General features: G+C 40.6%; 1 protein-coding gene across 3 annotated transcripts in view; it reads right to left on the bottom strand.

Annotated features, from left to right (window-relative positions):
• Window positions 1-300: 300 nt before the first annotated feature.
• The window catches only part of CBLB (Cbl proto-oncogene B), a 130,340-nt gene continuing 110,670 nt past the window's right edge, over window positions 301-19,970 (bottom strand). For 2 of the 3 annotated variants that reach the window (XM_037378251.1, XM_037378252.1), the window contains exons 14-19: window positions 15,271-15,414; window positions 10,529-10,617; window positions 10,298-10,429; window positions 8,875-9,012; window positions 6,227-6,346; window positions 301-994 (exon numbers count right to left, since the gene is read on the bottom strand). In XM_037378251.1, coding sequence (XP_037234148.1) covers window positions 732-994; window positions 6,227-6,346; window positions 8,875-9,012; window positions 10,298-10,429; window positions 10,529-10,617; window positions 15,271-15,414 — 886 coding nt within the window. In that variant the 3' untranslated portion in view covers window positions 301-731. The remainder of the gene's footprint in view (window positions 995-6,226; window positions 6,347-8,874; window positions 9,013-10,297; window positions 10,430-10,528; window positions 10,618-15,270; window positions 15,415-19,970) is intronic. The other variant, XM_037378253.1, reaches the window with a different exon arrangement.

Here is a 19,970-nt window from a genome sequence, read left to right as displayed (position 1 = left end):
TTTTGTGTGTGGACACGGTGTATAAAAGACCTTGAGAACTACAGGTCACGGAATTCATGTTAAACAGAAAGCTGCCCAACATTACTGTCAAAATACCTTTAAAAAGGCAGTTCATAGACAGAATAATGCATTTTACATTCAGATATTTCCTCTCTCAAAAGCAAAGGAATCTCAGAAGAAAAAAAATAAATCAGTAGTGAAGGCCACATACTTTTTGCATTAGATGAGCTGAAATGCAAAAAACAATTAAAGCATCTTGTAAGAGAAAAAAAAAACAACCAACAACAAACACAGAACTTCTGGAAAGTGATGATTTAGTTGATGGGGTGGTCAGCATAGAAACTGTTGGGAATGCTACAGCAGAACTGACCACAGGTACAAGGGAGCATGAACAGGAACATGGTACAGGCACCAACTAGAAAACTGTAACTTGCCAACTTGTAAACAAGAAAAAGCATTTCACAGATTAAAAGTTCTAGGGAAGTAAACTTCTTTAAATTATTTTGTCAGTTCAACCCTGATTTAAAAAAGTATGGCTAGCAAAAATACATAAGCCTCAGCATATTTATAAGTCTTGATCAGAGCAGCCATGAGTCTTTGATAAATGGCTGGAAACAAACACCCTTCTACTAAGGATGAAAGAAAAAATATTCCATTCTCTTCTTTCTGTCATTCCCCAATCCACACGCGTATATGCAGAATTCACATGATCCAAGAAGATCTTGATGCTGCTATAGGTTGAGACGCGGAGAGACCGGTGGAGGAAAACAGACAAACTCCCTTAAAATACTACGGGCCACGTCAACATTATTCTGGGCAATTTCAAGCGCCCTCTTGACTTCTTCAAAGGAATAGCCCTCTCCCATAAGTTTTGCAATTTTTGCATCCACATTTTCCGTGGAACTGTCAGAGCTGTACGCTTTCCTGTGGTGTATTTCTGGTGCAGTCCTCCGAGGGAGCGGTTTAGGGGGCCTGGCTGGTGCTTGTGAACCATCTGTTTCAAATAAAGGAGATAGAGATCATTATAAATTGGCTTAAAATTGCGTTTTAAGTAGGTCAAGCCTCACAAAGCAGTTTAAAAAGTAAAACTCTAAAGATACACGAAGAGATATTTTAATTCACCGATACATCTCATTTTAAAATTTGGAGAGAAGCTGAATTCCTCAAGCACATCCAAAATGCAAGCGATGTAGTGAAACACTATTTTAACAATATGATGCAAACATGCAGGTTACACTGAATTATCCAAGGCTGGAAGAAAGCACGATGAGACAGAAAAGATGGTGAAAATAGCCAGTCAATGTTTTAAAGGCTATTCACTCTCAACCCGCAATCTAAGAAGTTTTTCTTAGTCTGGTTAAAAAATCAACCAAAACCCAACCCCCCAAATTTGATCACAATTTTGTTGGGGGCCATAAGATGTACAGAAGAGGAATCTAGCCAAATATGTGTGCGGGAGAAAAACCCTTCCCTTATTGGCACACCTTGCAGACTGCTCCATCAGTCACGGCTCATTTCAGGCACAGCAGCTATGCCTGAGTATGGAAATCACTGGTTCCTCAAAAAGAACCCAGGGTTTTTTTTTTTCCTAGTCCAATTATTTCCAGTGGAGAGAACAGAATTCTTCTGCACCGCTTTGGGAATATCTTCCCTTTCCTTCTCTTCTATGGAAAGGTTGCCTCCACAGTTAACGCTGGTGCTAAGAATCATGATGTGCTGATGAAAAGAGCTAATAATCAAACGTGTTAATCTTCTCAGTCAAGAGGTCCATGCTCAAACTTGGTACTTTACTGAAACCTCTTCATCCTCACCATTCCACAGTAAGAAGCTTAAATACAAGCAGGCATAGAGCAGAAAACACTTTCAAGAGCAAAGTATTTTTTTTAAAAAAAAGTCTTTAATCCTTCAAAAGGGATTCTAAAAAGTTCCATCAACAGTGACTTTGATAGATAAATTAAGAGAAATTTCTGGCTGTGATCCTTCCTGTTTACTTCCACTGACAGCAATGGCACTTTGCAGCATTAAGTACTTCAGAGAGAGTTTTTTAGTGATGAAAGAATATTGTATTTCTACTATTGCTGTTACAACACGCTACCCTACCGTTAACGCCGGACAGAGAGAACTGCAAGTCAACTGAGTGCATTAAACACCTCAGAAGAATGAAACCCGTTCACAGTAGTGCACACGTCTAACCAAGGGGTATTCTTCTCTCAACTTAAGTTTCCATGTGTTCCAATGAGAGCATCGTTATAAATTTTAATTCCATTTCTTAATTCACACAAGGCAAGCAAATGGTACTTGTAGCAAGATGGTGATAGTCATATGCCAAATGTATGAGGGTAATTTGATTAAAAATTCACAGTAAAGGGCTAAGATTAATTGTGTTCTCACTGAACTGCCCATTCTCCTTGCAAATAGTTACGACACAACCCGCAGACAGCAAGGGCTATTTAGTATTTGTTATGACTTTTTTCTCTCCCAAGATGTGAAGGATTATATAAATGCCAAACATCCTAGCAAATGGGATATATAGGATGCCAAGCATCCTAGCAGATGCAAACCTGATATGAGGCTGTGGAAGACCTATGAAACACACAGGTTTGAGAAAGTATCTACAGCTCAGGAAAAGTGGATAATCACTAAAAACCAAACCAGAAACAAGTTAACTTTCTCACTTCACTTCAGAAAACTCAAGACTGTAACATAAGCATATACTCTACCTTTAAAATAATGGTACATTATGTTAAAAACAATTGGTTTTCTTTCACAAACACTTCAAAAATGTTCTAATATGCACATTTCATTATGGACTTCATTTCTATTCAGGGTGAAACAAAATTAATTGGCAAACTTTACATTTTTCCCTGGGCTTGAAATGCAGAAGAAATGCCTTATGCATAGATCAGACCCTTCTGTGTGCGTGCTACATGAGATATTTTTTGTTCTACCCATTCTAATACAGGCTTTGAACTGCAGTTATTTCTTATATAAAACCTTCAATGTACTGAAGCTTCCAAACAAACTTTATTAAGCAATCACATCATTTAGAAAGGTCATTTTTAATTCTGTCAGCAGATTTGCAGCATTGGCATTTTAGTCTCACTACAGTGACATCTCTCCTTAGCCCTGATACTGGAAGATCTTCAGCCCCCCTCTCTGTCTCAATTCCCATTATTATTTTTTTAAGCACTGACATCTCTTTCCGTATCTTCACATCCGTATAAAATTTTAGCTGAAGCTGGGCATCACACTGGATCCTGAGCTTAAAGATACTAAGCCTAAGCTGCATATCCATCTGGACGCTGCGATAGAGGTATTTAAGCAGGACTTTCCTCCCCAGCCTCCCATCCTCTGTGATGTTTCAGCCACCGTGGATGCCCGACTAAAAATTCAAAGAGATTTTCTAATTGGGTAATTCAATTAACAGCTTCCACAGCAAGGAGCTTCCTCTAGCATCGCATTTCTGTAATCCAGCACTAGCTTTAACCCTTAGGTAGGGGGTTAGCAGGGAGGCAGGCACAGGCTCATGCTGTAAGCGTTTAAAAGGCACGGACAAAGCTGCCAGGGCAGAGCTCTGCGGCACAGTGGGAAGAGGGTATTTGTAAGGATGCGACTGTCTGTCCCTCCCTGCTGCGAAGTGCCCCCCCCCTCTTTTCTTCCCTTGAGGCTTCTCCTCTGTGCTCTGCAGTGACTGAGAGAGCAGAAAGTGAGGAAGGGGTAACTGCACCAATGGGTCCTTCGAGCATGTTAGGTGTGATCTCGGAATTTTGCATTACTGCGGAACATTATTCCCCTCCCTCAAGGTTAACTAAAATCCACCTTGAAAGAATATGGGACACCCTCCCTTTAACACCTGCCTGCGAAGGAATTTGTATTTGCATGCAAGTGCTTTAGCCAGGCCAGGTGAGCGAACAGGCAGCAGATGAATATAGGAATATACGTAACCAGCCCTTTCCATCTCTTTCTTACAGAATAGCTAAATTCAGTAAAATACAGCGGGCATCTGCATTAGAGATTTTCTTCTACCTTTCCCACGTACTGTTGGCTGCACTTAGGTAAAATATGTTAAACATTAGCAATATCTCCTTCTCTTGCTTTTATTGTAACAATTCTTTTTATTTTTTTTATTAAATTTAAGAAGTTTGGAGATCTGTGCCTTTGGGAGAGTTAGGTGCATAATTGAGAGCTATTTCTTAACTATTCAATACTGAATAAGTTGCTGAATTAGAATAAATTTCTCGTTACGTGTTAACAATTCAGTTCAACACCCTGACAGCAGTCTTAAAAACAGCCAAACTGAAGCAAAGGACTCCCCACGCTACTCTAAGGAGCCAGTGGCTAAATTATAATTAGATTTTAGAGTGAACTACATTTCTTTTCCACCTAGGTCAAAGAACCACCAGAGAAAAGGTCTGAAATAAAGGATTTCCTAAGTGAAGGGATTAGTTCAGAATACACACAAAAACAAACGTTCTGAATACATCACACTCTCTGCACTGTCTTTTCAAACCATAGATGAACGTGCATCAGTTAATCCTGAAGCTCAGCAGTTCTGCTCCATGGAGTTACTGCCACTGTAAAAACAACTTCCCAATCCAGACTATGACATGATCTATCACATAGTTTTCATTTAATTGAAATTAAATTTAATATCTTGCCATACATCATGCTGATTTAAAACGTTATTTATAGCAAAGGTTGTCACATGTTTTAGAAGATAGCTGTGGCAAACATACAGATAGAAAATGTGTTTATTAAGTAACGTCAGAAAGCTCCAGGATCTTAAGTAGTGAGCATCTTGCAGTCATTTAGAAAAATTAAAAATTGTTCTACCACAGAATAGCAAGAAGTGCAGGAAAACTCCACAGCCTGAATAGGTAGTTGTATCTTTGTCATAATTTGTATTATAAAAAAAATTAAAATGCCCTAAATAAATCAGCTTATCACTGTAAGATCCCTCACAGTGTCACATAAAAACCACACATTATAAACCATCATTTTTTTCCTAGCAATGGGGGTAAACCCCCCCCTAAACATTATTATCTTAGTAGAGGTATCCTCCCCAAAGTTCTCCTTTTTACCAAAGGCATCACGCCAATTCTCAAATGTGCTATTCATTCAAAATCCTGTAGCATTCTTCAAGGCTCACTGAATTTCCCCTGTACTTTAAGTTGGAAAAATATATTCTTTCTTTCCTAACCCGGCAGAGTGGAACTACTGAACCTTCTGAGAAACTACATCTTCTTGAGAAGAAGAGATGTAATTACTATTAAAAAAAAAATATCATTTTTCCACTTGTGACTGTTGCAATTGAACACTGATGCTCATTAGAACTGAAAGACTAGAGAAATAAGTCCCTTCCTTTACATATTAGAAAAGAGTTTTCATGCACAATTCTCTTCTCTGAAGAACAAATAATGGTTCAAAGCATCACTCAGTTCCTTCTTTGTGTGGTCTCCCCACACAGCAAAATTATGTAGATGGGACCATCCTCCCCCTTCCCCATACACCATGCACACCTAAAGAAGATATTTGTCTAAAAATTGGTGAAAGAATTTTGAAATACAGGTAATACTGTTTACTATTTAAATTCATTTGAGTAGCTTTCCTTTAAATACTATTAATGTTGCTGGAAAACCGTTAAGTTTTGCTTACAGAATTTCTTCTTAGGGAAGAATTGCTTCTACTGTACCTGTTCCATTGCAAATAGCAGACTGCATTTTAATTTGGTTTCGTTCTTGTTTTATTAGAAAATATTTTACAATTTTCTTAGAAGTTCCAACAAACATACTGGCAAAACAGATGAGAAAATAACACTTTAAAGAGTGAAGCTACTTTTTTTTTTTTTCTCAGGACAATGAAACAAAGATGGAAGAGAGATGCATGTGGTCCCTGCAGGACATCTGATCTCTTGTAAGCTTTAGAAGGGGCGGAAAAATCCCTGCCTTTCTCAAAACCCAAGGATCACCAGAACTGACATAAGCATTCAGTTTGGCAGCTAGGGAAATCGATGCCATGCTACACCCACGGACAACAGGTAGCCCCTTCCACTTATACTGCAGAACTTTAACCTCCTTTTATCCTTTGGTGCTTTCATATTTTTGTAAAGCGGTATTACCATTGCCATTTATTGCCCAGAATAACAAAAACCTCGCTGGACTTTATGGATGAGAGTTATTTGCTTCATAAAGCTGTAATTTTCTACAAGAACAATTTTCTACCTTACCTGAAGAGGGAGGAAGCTGATCGTAGTCTTGAGATGTCCTGTTTGTTTTGACAGTTTCTCCAGTTACTCTACGAGCAGGTGGCAAAGGAACGTGACCAGCTATCGGGTCAAAATGGGGATCTGTAATAACAGAACAAAAAAAGTGTCTTAAAATAATTAGCAGTAATATTTGGGGGACACATAGAAGCTAGGCTTCAAGCAGCCTCCCTTCAGGTGTAGGAGCCATGAATCCGAGGCGAGGTGTGCCCCCGGAGCACGTCCATGCACCCGCATACATCCAAGTCCAACGCATGCACAGCAGCCACTGAGAAAGGAGAAATTCACACCTCTGAGCTGTGATTAAAGCAAACCTAGTGGTACCCACAGTTAGGTGAACTTCAACTCCAACAGGCACGTCGCTATGTCCTGAAGTGACAAAACCAGGAACGGGGCTCAGATGTGGTCTGTCCTGCACTAGCATGACCAGAGACATCCCAGCTCTTCAGTTTGCTTAGAGCCTGGGGACACTTCCACGCTTTGCAGGTCACAAAAACTGCAGGGCAGGTTTCCCATCTGTGCAGTCCCAGCTACAGGTAAATATTAGAGGGACCAGTACAGGCTGTGACTTTTCTTTTTTTTTTTTTTTTTTTTACAAAGCTTTTACAGGCTTTTCAGTTCTCTCTGATTACAGAAACAGAATTTTAAAAATCAGAGAAAACTACAGTCCTGGTATATTGTATCCTTTGTGTCCTTTTTTTTTTTTTTTTTTTAAATTTTCTTGGCTATTGAGGATGCAGCTGAGCAAATGTTAACATCATCCTGGACCTGGCTTCTGCTCTGGACTTATGAGTGTGTGTATGTGAGTGCAAATTTTTGCTGTTGTTGATGATGAGATTATTATTCTCATCTGACAAGCTCTGATGGATAGCTGAGAAATCACCCCCAAGACTTGTATGGAAACCAATCATCAAAACCTCATCATAAATCTTCTACAGCAGTTTATTTGACAAGATGCAAAGTAAGTAATATAGATTTAAAAAACCCGTAAGAATAAAAAAAAATTAGATGACTCCACGCAACCATGCATGCCTAAGTAGATGTATACACTTCTATGATTAATGAAAACTGCAGCTATAAAATTGCATTCACTATACAATATGAAGAACAATACATGGCCATAGATACATTTTCCAGATTTTTAAACAAAAGCTATTGAATATTTTTTTTTTAACACTACCTGTGACGTTTCTTAAGATTATTTGGAAATAACACTTAATAACTTCAAAATCTGCACACTGTCTGTGTGCATCCATCCGTGTGTCAGGGCTTCCATTTTTCCTCTCCATTCCTACCAGACCTGGATGATGTAGTGTGTGCTCCTGCATCAGTTGACACAACTGAAGCACCCATTCAGACTGGACTGCTGAAAATGAGATTATTTTTAGTTTGAAGTGTAGAAAATAAATTCGTTCCTGGCTCTGTATTTACGAAGATCAACCTTTAAATCCTGTAATGGGCTAAATCTTGTTACCTGGATGCATTATATGAGAAAGTGAGACACTGAGCTGAACGTACATTGTAAAATGTACGCAGTTTTGGCAAATTCCTCTATGTCAGGCCTTGATTGGTGGCAAAAAATACATAATAAAAACATTCTGTAAAAGGTCACTCCAGCCTAAACTAGCTCACTTCCATCCCACAGCTACTGTCATTCACAGAGGTCAGGCAAACACCCGACCACTTGTCATCTCCATCCTGGACATCCCGTGATGCTGCCGCCGAAACGCACTCGCTTCTCCCTCTCCGTACAGCTTCTGAGAAGAACGGACAGGAGGAGGAAGGCATCTGACCACACCACAAGGTAGATAATCACTGAAAATATTCCTGGGGCAGGTAAACTTAAGACACCAACATCCTCTGGAAGGTTCCAGAGATAAAAAAAATAAAATAGGTCACTTCACAGGTACGCACTACAACCCACAACACCCCTGTTGTAACTTGCAGCAGCAGCAAATGTGTTTAGCATCACCTGACAAACACTTTTCAACTCCAAGACAAAAGTCATAAATCATGAACATAGCTTTCACACCTTTTACGAGCAAAATACCGACTGGAAAAGGCTCTCAGCGGTTCACCGGGAAAGAAAGGTGAAACCGTGACTTACCAAACAGGTTGCAGACCACCGGCACCTGCAGCCATCTGCAGCAAAATTCTACTACAGTTCTAACCAAGCAGGATGCTCTATTCCCTGATTTTCTAGTTTTTCCACAAGTTCCAATTTGAAAATAAAACCCAGGCATTACGTTTTACTATAGAAAACAACAGAGCTGGCAAAAGGATGGAGACTAGTACTGTGGATTAGAATGGAAAACTTGGCACTTCACAAGTAACAATTCTTACTAGAAATGTACGATTTACCAAGATATCTAGGATGGTAGAGAAACAGCAGCCTTATTTTGCTTCTTTGTGATAATGTAGAAGTTGTATTTTTATACTCTGAGTTGTTTCATCTCCACCATTAAAACCCCCCTCTATTGTTAATATTTTTTAAGTATGAAATATAGTCAAAACACTCTTCTGAAGCCTCATGACAACGCTATCTCAGAACAGATAAGCTTCTGAAGTAAAGGAAAATGCAATTAAATACGCTGTTTCCTTTGTATTCCTACCGGGATGAAGGAAGAGCTCGTGTCCCGAAGGGGGCCGGCTCCCCGAGCCAGCAGGCTTCGTGTGCTCGATCATGCTGTGCCGCGCAGGCGGCGGTGGTGGTGGGAGCGCGGGCGGCGAGTTATCAAATGTGTCTTCGCCTGCAGTTTAGAAAAGAATTATTAGATGAGCAAAATTTCATTAAGACCCACAGAACACACAGTGAAGCTTCAACTTTTATTTTCTGGCTGCTGAGGCTTTTCCTCCTAGGGTTTGTCTAGCAGTTCAGCGACTCCAGCAATGAAACCGTAAGCCGGACTCTCGCTACGCACAATCCTTCAAACACACGCTCCGAATGGCCCCTCGCAGTGCTCCATCTCTTTTCTGGGGTGGGGCAGGGGGGACAGAGGTTTCCTTTGGTGGCTCAATTGCAAAGAGTGTATTACAATGGAAGGTTCACTGAATAAACAACCCCGTTTCAGTGGCTAAGCAAATATATTTATATTCAAACAGCTGTGCTGACTACATAGAATCTGCTACATTTATACCGTGTATTATTTGTACCTGCTGTTCTAAAGCTCTGACCCCAGGTATAAACTGAATTTTCTAGGGCTTGGCAGAAGGCTGCACCCCGTACACAGAGGGGGTGCAGAGAGGACTGGAGCTACCAAGCCGAGCAATTTTTATCTGTTGTTCTGCCTCCAATCCTGTGTCCTCTCGCAGCTCAGGAACACTTCAGGGACCAGAGAGAGTTCAGTGCAGGAACACAGCAAATGGTCAAAAGCTTTTATGGAACCAGAAAATGGGGTGATGACACACACAGAGCCCCGCCGCCGAGGCTGGCAGTGAAGGGGTGGGGGTGGCCAGGCGCAGCCCCCGTACATATGCAGAGCTCACCCACTTCTGCATTGGAGGACGGAACAGAAATCAGGGTTGGAAAAGAGAGCTTTTGGCGACTGGAGGCAGCAGTGAGTCTTGAACTGTCCCTTGACAGTGGAAAAATCCCCAGAAAAACTTACAAATGTAGTTTAGTTTTCTTTGACCTAAATACCACCTCTATGGCATTCCTCTTTGTATTTGATAAAAGAAACAGAATTATTTAGGCTACAATATGAAAAACCCTCCACTCTTGCATTAAATTGCAATCCTCAAACTTCCTATTAAGGGACAAAGAATCGTGATTTATTTCAGGGGAAATGGTTTTGCTTTTCTTTATAGCTTGAATACAGATTGAGTATGACTTTTCGTCTGTCTGGCACGAGGGCTTACAGACAGACACCAAGCACAGACCACTGACACAACTATCGACTCACAGCTGTAACGCTTAGCCCATAGCTCCTCTGGTACTCTTAACATACTCAGCACTGGTTTCTTTGCAATAAACATGGTATTTGGTTCATCTAGGCAATGTTAACCATTAAATGTAATCAGCAAAAAGTCTGCAACCTAAAGGGGGCACCAGAAGATCATAATCGGAGGGTGTCCTGTTGAGCAAAGAGCTGTGTTTGGGGTTGTCTCTGGTAGGAGGTCGTGCAGGTGGCAAAGGTACCGGAGCAGTAGGTGCATCATAGGCATCTCCTGAATGACACAATCACAAGAAGTGAATGTTTTCTTGCTGTACCCCTAGAACAGCACAGAGTAAGTTTTCTTGCTAAATAGGGGAAAATAAAAACATACCTAACTCTGGATGCTTTGATTTCTTCATCTCGGAAGCGGCACCGTGCGTTCCGTTCACCGCTCCAGCACACTGCCCATTCTCACACACCCTGGAGGCAGACACGGGACAGGCAGCCGTCAGCCCACCATCCAGGTACTAACTCCCACAATGGCCAAGTACTTGAGCTGGCAGTGCATTATATGTCAACAAGTAAAAGGCGATAAACTGCACCAATTTTAAAATCTATGCTTTCTTATATTGAGAGCAGCTACTGGTTAACCATCGCTAAAATCCTGCTTTGGAGGACTGTACTGTTTTCCTGGTGAGGCGCTGGCATGGCTTAAACAACTTACTCAAGGCTGCGATACAAGATAGAGAAGAACTAACATTAAACATAGTCCTCACTTCTGAGCTCAGGTCATTAGTTTATTCACACAGTTAAGTCGCAGGCTCAGTCCGAATTCACCTTCCCACTGTTGCGTTTTGCCTAGCAGAAATACGATAAAAGGAAATGTGGATTTTGGTAGTTATCCACATTGAAGTAGACATAAAAGTAATTAAACAAAAGAAAACAACAAAAAATAAATCAAACAGAATGCTGCAAGACACCACTAGCAACAGCAAATTTCAACTAAACTCTTAGCCAAACATTAAAAAATAAAATAAAATAAAAATGGAACCAGTCAAAAGAATTTCACAGGCACCTGGTAATTTCTGTAACAAAAAGCTGAGTCTCGCTAATACTTCTACCACAGTCTGCTGGGGTTTTTTTTGTTGTTGGTGGTGGTTTTTTATTTTAATGGAAGCATATTATGCTCTCAGAATTAAATATCAGTATTAAATTAAATATGAAAATAATCTAAGCTAAACAACACAAAGTTGCTTATAATCTTGTCAGAAAAATATTGGAGATTATTTTTGTCAGATGACTCTGTTCAAATATGCAGGGAAAAACATAGAACAAAAACCTTTTCATAACATTAATCATTGTTTAAATAAATGTAAAAGAACTGGGAAATTAGTCCTGTCATTGGAACCATAGACCCTGCAAATCCTGAAAGAACCAGAGAGTTTCTCTGGAAAAAGGCCACCATGCTAAGCAATTCCAGCTTAAAAATAGAAATCCCAACGCACCATGCACCATCATTACTAAATACCGGCAAATCTGCTGGAGCTATATACAGCTAAAAATTCAGCTTTTGGGCTGCTACCAGTACTACGAACATTAACAAACCTATCAGCCTTGGCCATATGGATAGGAGGAATGAGTAAAGGTCTGGAATCATTTGGAATATATAAACAGGAAAGAGGAAGAGAAATTGTGGCTGTGGCCCCAAGAGTTATAACTAGAGGTAATGAAATAAATGCAAGAATAATTGCAAGACCTAAAACCAAAACAAAACAACATCCCCCACCCCAATGGCAGGAGCAATTTTGTTATGAATGAGTTGCCCCAGGGAGGTGGCAGAGGAGGTGTGGATTCCCTCCTTGACATGAGATGGGTTCAACCTCCCAAATGCAGTAGATGCAACACTTCCTCGGCTCCTCAGCACCTACACCCACTAAGAATTTATTCTACTTTAATTTGAATCTATTCTGCATTTTTAATAGTCTAACCAGCCACAGGCAGCAAGACAATTTAACATGGCACCACTTCAGAAGCAGTCAGGTCATAATGAGCCCAGTTAAGTGATCGGCTTACAAATGATGCTGAAATACCTGTCTGCATCAACAGTCAACACCAGAAAGAAGGGCAGCGAGCAAGTACCAGCAAGCAAGCCCTCTGTCCTTGCCTTTTCCTTTCGGAAAAAAGTTTTATTAGGAAAAGACAGCTAATGTTATAATGTATCAGTCTTCTAATAGCAGCCTAATTAGTAATGCTCAAATTCCTTCCCTCCATTCCGTATTGCTGAACTTCACCCATACCTGGGCAGAGATGGGCAGCTCTAACAAACCAATTACCTGATCTGCCAGGAAAAAAAGACTGTGAATCATTTTTTGTCTCATTCTTATAGTATTTTTAGCATTGTCACATCTACTGGTGAAAGAGCAAAAAGTCTTAAGAAGCAATCCAAATTTGGGGGTAGGATAGAAGAATTATATAGTTCCTAAATTATAAAACACCCAGAAGAATTTTTTTAGGCTCTTTACTGAAAACTAAGTACTCTCCAAGAGCTGAGGAAGCAACACTTTAGGAAGAGGTAAGAGAAGGTGACAGTGGGGAACAGAACTGAAAGGTGCTAAAAATTTATGACAATTAAAAAAAATAATATTGCTGTTAACAGTTTCGCTAAACTAATACTGAAAAGTTTATTGACACTCCCCTCCCCATGAGATTAAACAAAGTGCATTAAAAGAATACAGCATCAACCAGAATCAAAATTCTTTTTGAAAGCCTGTATCTCAGCTTTCACATCTAAGCAGTGGCATTAGCTAGGAGGAGGCATTTTAAGTATATGGAACATCATATATATCCATACACAAAAAAATTCAATAGAATTTTTTTTTTTCTTAATGCTTAAGAAAATGGTTTGTTTTGAGTTAAAATCCGTATCAGAATATATAATAAAAAGACTTAGTGGTTTTAATTATAGAGCAACCTGAATGGCAAACTGAGGTATTTCCTCTGTAGCAAGACCTGGATTAATGCTAAAAAACCCCTACAATAAGCACAAGACCAAGCATATTATCTAAAAAATAAACCAAAAAGTAGTAAAAAAATCTTTGAAATCAGCTTTCCACCTACAGACTACTAATAATTCTCATGGCCTGGTGAAATCCTGTACCAGCCAACTGAAAGCACTCAACTCTTTTCTGCAGAATACCAGAAAACGAGAAGTTCCTAGTTTTCCAGCTGGTTATTTTCTCAAGAATCTTTCAAGGTGCATCTAGATATTAGCATTTCAGTCCAGGTCTGGAGTACGAATTGAAAGAGACCACCACAAGTCACCCCCCCTTACAGCACCTTGGTTTACGTTGCAGAGGTCTCGGAATGTGCAGACTCCAGGGCTTCTGGATGAGGTTATCTCAGAAGACCTCCTGCGGGAGCTCCTCCAACGTACTGCGATTACTAAAGGGTACTCCAGCCACGGGACCACATTACTAAAGGGTACTCCAGCCACAGGACCATGTTAGGGTTGGTCTGTATCCAAAACTTCCCAAAACACACAGTGTGGATCAACTGGTCCCCTCTACAGACTCACTCCTCTAGCACCACACTGCTTACTAACCCAGACACAGCCCTCAAGCCACCAAGCCAAGGCAACGGGTGGCATCTGGCTCCCATCTGATGCAGATGACTAAGGAAGGTTTCATCCTGTGTAACCCTGGCCATGCAAAAACTCAGCCTCTGTTAGATGGCTTTGCATGGTATGGAAAGACATTCCCATGCAAAACATAACATGCTCAGATAAAAATATGACGTGGGTAACAAGGATTAGGACCTTGGAATTATTTCTTTTGCTTCCCACTTTTTAGCTTCGCCAACACCAAGATTTTAATCCATAATTTTTGTTGGTTTTTGTTTGGTTGGGTTTTTAAAGTCTCATATGCTAGATTGCAAGTTAAGTACTCAAGATCAAAAAGCTCAGACAACTGTGAAATGTTCACCTCCATGCAGTGAAGGTTGGATCAGCATTTCTGTTAACAGAAATACTAATATTTCTGTTATATTAGAAATAAAAAAGACAAGAATTTTTTAACCTGCATGCAAGGGGTGATCAGATTATGACCCTTCTTCCACCTGTTCTAAATTCTGACAGAAGAGGTCTAAATATTGTCATTGGCTAATTTTGGGATGAGAGAGATGTCGAGCTTTAATGATGGTGGATCCTTGACATCACATTCTGACAGAGAGAGGAAAAACCGGCAATATGTCAATGCATTTTTTTTAATAGCAGAAGAGTCTGAACTTTTTACATGAAAACTTTATTTTAGTATCATACTTTTGACCTACAAGACCAGTAGAGAACTGGCCCTTCTTTTCCCCCAAGACTTATTCTCTTATTTCCAGACATTCAGATTTTTTTTATGAGTCAAAGACTAAGAAGTTCACCCAGAATGACACAGCCTTCAGTCGCCATGTCCCTTGGCTCCACATCGCCTTGCCATGATCCATTAATAATTCACAACTGTGAAAGTCTGGAGATATTATTTTAGAACACAGCAAAAAAAGATAGATCCCATCTGATTTTTTTTTAAAAAAAGTTCTCTTCCTGAGAAGCAGAAAGAAAATATGCTGTGAGAGAGGCTCAAAGAGCTAAAAAGACACAGTACACATGGGACAGAAAGGGAACAGAAGTACGTACACACAGCTGCCAAATTCACTGCGTTACTTCTTAAATCATATAAAATGCGAAAGTTTAAGATTTTCGAAGCTGACTTTGAGAATTTCAGTCAGGATTCTCCTTAAAACCAAAATGCAAGATTTGGGGGGGCTGAATCTCCAGGTCAGTTTTGAAAACCTCAGTTTAAAGGACAAAAAGGATCCGCTGCAGAAACGGTGTCCGGAGGCAAACCCCCCCACCCCCCACCCCTCCCCCCAGTCCTGGCACACAGCGGCACGATGAAGTGAACCTCGCAGGTTTGTGGCTGTGGCAGTGGTCAAATGAAACAGAGACATGAAATCCAAGCTTGAAGAGCTGAGACGCTTGAAAAGGCAGGCAAGCTTAACCAGCATTACAAACGCTGAATCCAGTTACGTTTTGGAAAAAGCAAGAGTTTTGGGAAATAAGTTGCCTTCAAGGCGGCTAAATGACCTTACCGAGCAAGAGGTTTGATGTTATGACCGTGAGGCGGTTGTGAGCTCAGTATTACAGGATGTGAAGAAGGAACTTTGTATTCATCATCGTCATCGGTGTGATCCCTTGATTTATCAGACAGAGAATTTGCTGAAGGAACAGGGCACCTAAGGAGATGAGCAAAAGATCAGTTCTGTTTTCACTATTACATAATTGACCTCACTATAATACTGAAAATACTCTCTTCCACTGACACCACGTCAAACTAAACCTTGTAAGGCTTTTTTGTCACTAAAAATGCCCAGAGAAAAGGGCAGCTGACCTCAGAGTTAAACAGCTACTTTAAGCAAGCACAACAAAGCGGAGAATTGCGAAGAATTAGAGTACCAAACAAGCACTTACAAGGCTTAACTTGTTTGCACTTATCAAAAGAACCGAGCAACAGTTAATTCAGGACAAACATTACTTAGCAGGGCTCAGCGAGGCAGCAGACTCGCACCCTTTCAGTGGAGTCTTGTTCCAGCCATACCATTACCAAACGCTCAAAAACTTGCCTGTATTTTAAATTATTCTTACTCCAAACAATAATTGCCTTTCATTGTCCCCGCAGACAGTGGTTTATATCACATTGTGAAAGCAGTGGAAACCCAGGAAGGGGGCAGACCTCACAATCTCCATTTACAGGTACCAAGTTCTGTCATGGAAAACACTGCTAGGTATGAGATTTCTAAACTAAAAAACTAACTCCCACTAGCTGGTTTTCTGTTATATGAGTGTGATCAGAATAGGCGAAAGTGTCATTTTGGTGAGCAAGTAATTTTTTTAGGTATTAACAAGCTCAACAAATCTTTTGGCCTTGATAAAAATGTAACTAGCGAGGTTACAGGTCTAACAATCAGCATCACGTTTTATACATAGAACATCTATAGCAGTTACTCCAATACATCAAGATAAATAAGGAACTCACAAAATACCTGAAACAAAAAAGCTTACATTAAAGACTTCATTTGACTTCAGCTTGACCACACATGAAAACCACAAACAGAAGTTTGGTTCTTAAACTAGCTGGATGTGAAGAGTAGTAAGTGTGTAACTTCAAAAATCACCTGGATAGTACATTATGCAATGGAGAGCAACTTTATTTTTTGCCACCAAAAACAAGCCAACAGCTGGAGGACCCCGAATAAAGATGTGCAACGCATCTACACCCATTTTGATCCGTGGCCTACAATTACGGTTACTGGCCCCTGAGCTGAACTACACGCTGCACTATGAGACGCATCTACTTCGTACATCATTTAGGGAAGTTCTGAAGGACCAGAAGGCACTGCAAGAAGGCGGTGGACATACTTTCTCTTACTGTGGTCTAGTTTGATTTTATCGTGAGCACCAAGGGCTGAAATGACAGGCCATGCCTATCTCCTCATTTTTTCAACAGACACAGCACCTGACACAGAGCACGCTCCTTCACAAAGGAGAAACACCTTAGGAGAAACACGGTAGGTGATGCCGCACGGCTTCAGGACGTCAGGGCACTCCGTGAACAAAAAGGAATAACTACCTACCACCAGCACTAGCCAGTCACTAAATAAACAAATCAACAAAAAAAATGGAGAAAGAAAAAGAACTGAGAAAGAAGGGGGCATGTGTGCTGCTTTTGTTTGGATACATTCAAAGCCTCGAGCCCCCTAGCTACTTCTCAGACACTCCGTCCTTCAATCCGTCACATAATTTTGACTTCAGGAACAAGTTCATGGAAGATGGGAAACCAGCTTCTGCAAAGACCTACCAGCCAAAGACGGGGGAAAGAATATTTATGGCACCGAACTGCAACCCCCCTACTGAAATTTTCAGCTCCCTTTCCACACAGCAGTGGGAAATTGCTTTTTCCATCCTTGATTTCTAGGCAGACACGAGGTTTGTGTCACTGCTCTACGGCCATTTAAAGAACAGACGGTAAAAACTGCACCGGGACAAGAACTCTGTGGTGTTCTCAGGTAGACAGTTGGAAGGCCCACAAAGAATAAATTTTCTCATTTCTGTGGATGTGCAACTATTCTTACACGGCAATCCAGCATGTTCTGGAGATGTTACATATATGTGTATGTATATATATATACACAGGCGCACATGCGCCTGTGTTTTTTCAAAATAATCGCTAATTGAATTGCTGGCTTCTGCAGACAGCAATGTTTCAGATATTAATATCTCAACCAGAAATGCCCAATACTGACCCAGCCAGGTCAGCAGCACTGTTTGAAGCCCTCTTCAAAGCCTGTTACTGGGCAAAAACAACCCCCCTTCTCTGCTAAGAAGTCACTGGATTGGAGGTAGTACTAAAGCCCTAAATTTGAAGTCTCTTGCTTCTGAATACAGTGCAGCCTTAGACAAGTCCTTCACACTAGTAAATCTCTCACTACCTTTAAAGTAAGGAATATACTTGTCAGGTTGTAAATATTATTATGCGAATAATATTTGAAAGGTGCTTTAGATTTGTAAAGCAGTAGAAGAGTTAGAGTACTAACATATAGCTAATATAGTCTCCATCAGAGACCTAAAATTGTCCTATACTTTCATAATATTTTACTAGTATTTCAGATTTCATATTTTTTTAAAAATCGTATCATTCTTCTAATTTACTCCAATTGTAATGATATTTGACTCCAAACCTCTTGCACTGTGCTGGTAGACATCTATCCCCTCTTCTCTGTGATTATTGAAATTTCTTTGAGATCAAGTTGTTTTATTAAATCTCTGTTATTCTAAGACTAACTATTGTACTACAGAAAGCCACCTAGTAAGATAAATAGACAAATATTTCACAGTTTCTTGTAACTAAACAGATGAACATTGTCATTAGAAGTGAAGACATGCAAAACTTAGGCATCTGTTTATCAAGCTGGTGAAATTTTCTATAATTAATTAAAAAACTTCATTGCTTTTAGAACTTCAGGAGATTTGTGTACAGAGGAATACAAAGCTGACAAAGCTTTACTGTATTTATGCACACTGTATTTCTATATTCTCTAGTTCCTCTTCTTACTTAAGTGGAAATATTTTAAAGTTGAAAATCCAAATTACATTCTGGTAGGCAAAGACTTTCTTTGTGTTTCTGGTTGCTGAACAGAAGGCTAGATGTCGATCTCTCTTATCCCACTGAGCACCAAGGGCCGAAGGCAAAACAGGAGAAGGTGTGAGAATTCATTTGTGCCCGGCCACCTCATGTCCAGCTTAGTTGTAAACAGAGCTCCAGGGAAACGAGCATCTCACACATTCAGAAGTATTTCAGGGCAAGATTCCCTTTCCATCATGTACTGGTGAACTGACTGACAGGACTCGGACACAATGAACTTGCAGTCCCAGGTATTTTGGTTTGGATCAGGACCGTGCTTCTGAAATGAACCCTCCGACCTCCCCCGCTTACCACGCTTCGGTTTGCACTCAGGAGCGCACCACGTGAGCACCTTTCAGATTAAACCAAAATACAAGGTAGGCTCCAAGCGTGCCCTTACTACATCCCGATCGCTACAGACTGTTGAAATCCATGGGACCAGACCACAGCCAGGTGACCTGCTGCCCCATCATGTGTACAGTACAGGCGGCAGCTCCCTGCTGTCAACCCTTCTGTCCTGCGCAGAGTACCACCTGACAGTGCGGACAAAAGCTTTAATCTTGCAATGCCTTAAACTGTTTCAGCGAAGTGTTAAGTGATATGGACCACAGGATCAACGCAGCGCTTGTCAGCTGCTTGTGGCCCTCAAGCAACACAAGATGTACACAAAGCAGCTCTCGCTCGTTCTCAGAGGAGGACACAGTTTTCTGTTTGCCACAGAGTAAGCCTGAGAATTAGCAATGACAATTAGCACAGAACCCCCGATGCATCCAGATCCACTGGCCCATCAGGCTATGAGCTAGGGACCCGTGCCCTCCAGCGCATCACCCCCCGGCTGCGGGGAACCCGCGCCCCCGCAGTGCCCCTCCAGCACCACCGTGCCACGCCAAAGCCTCGCGTCCAGGCAGCCGGGATTCCCAAGCCGCGGTCGTCTTTACTGGAACCGTGATCACACCTCCAGAGCCTGTTGGCAAGGCAGAAGGGAGAGCACGAGGATAAATACCTTTCAGTTCCACTTTTCCCCCAACTACCTCAAAGCAACTAGATTTGCCCAATATATTCATACACTACAAGAGGCAGTCGGAACTGGATGTCTCATTACATACTCGAAACCCCAGACACTCTCCCAGAAAATATCACTGGGGCATAAAGCACTTTCAAGACACAGGGGTCAATTTTTTATTGATGTAGCATCTACTCACAGGAATAAAACAATTTGAAAATCACCAAGTTTTAGGGAAGAAGGTGTCTGTATCTTTGGCACAAAAGTTTTACTTATTTTTTTCAAGAATAAAATAGCAACTTGATCAAAACGGCTAAAAATAAACGGACATAATTAAGAGCAGTCCAATAAAAGACTAACTGTTTTCACATGTAGGGCCGGCAATGTAGTGGCTGAGTGGAAAATAACAATCTTGGCGAACAAGAGCCCAACATTTCCTTATTGAAGTACAATTAATAATAACAATTTTTAGTAAAATGAAAACAAATCAGCACCATTTCCAGAAAAGGACCGACAGTAGTGCTTTTCTATTACTGTAATTTAGGAAAGAAAAAAAAAAAAAAGAAAGGTTATAATTGTAATGCATTCAGTAAAACTGATCAAACATG

The sequence above is a fragment of the Falco rusticolus genome, chromosome 2 (assembly GCF_015220075.1).
Source record: "Falco rusticolus isolate bFalRus1 chromosome 2, bFalRus1.pri, whole genome shotgun sequence".
Classification (NCBI taxonomy): Eukaryota; Metazoa; Chordata; class Aves; order Falconiformes; family Falconidae; genus Falco; species Falco rusticolus.
This window is presented reverse-complemented; position numbering and strand designations above follow the sequence as displayed.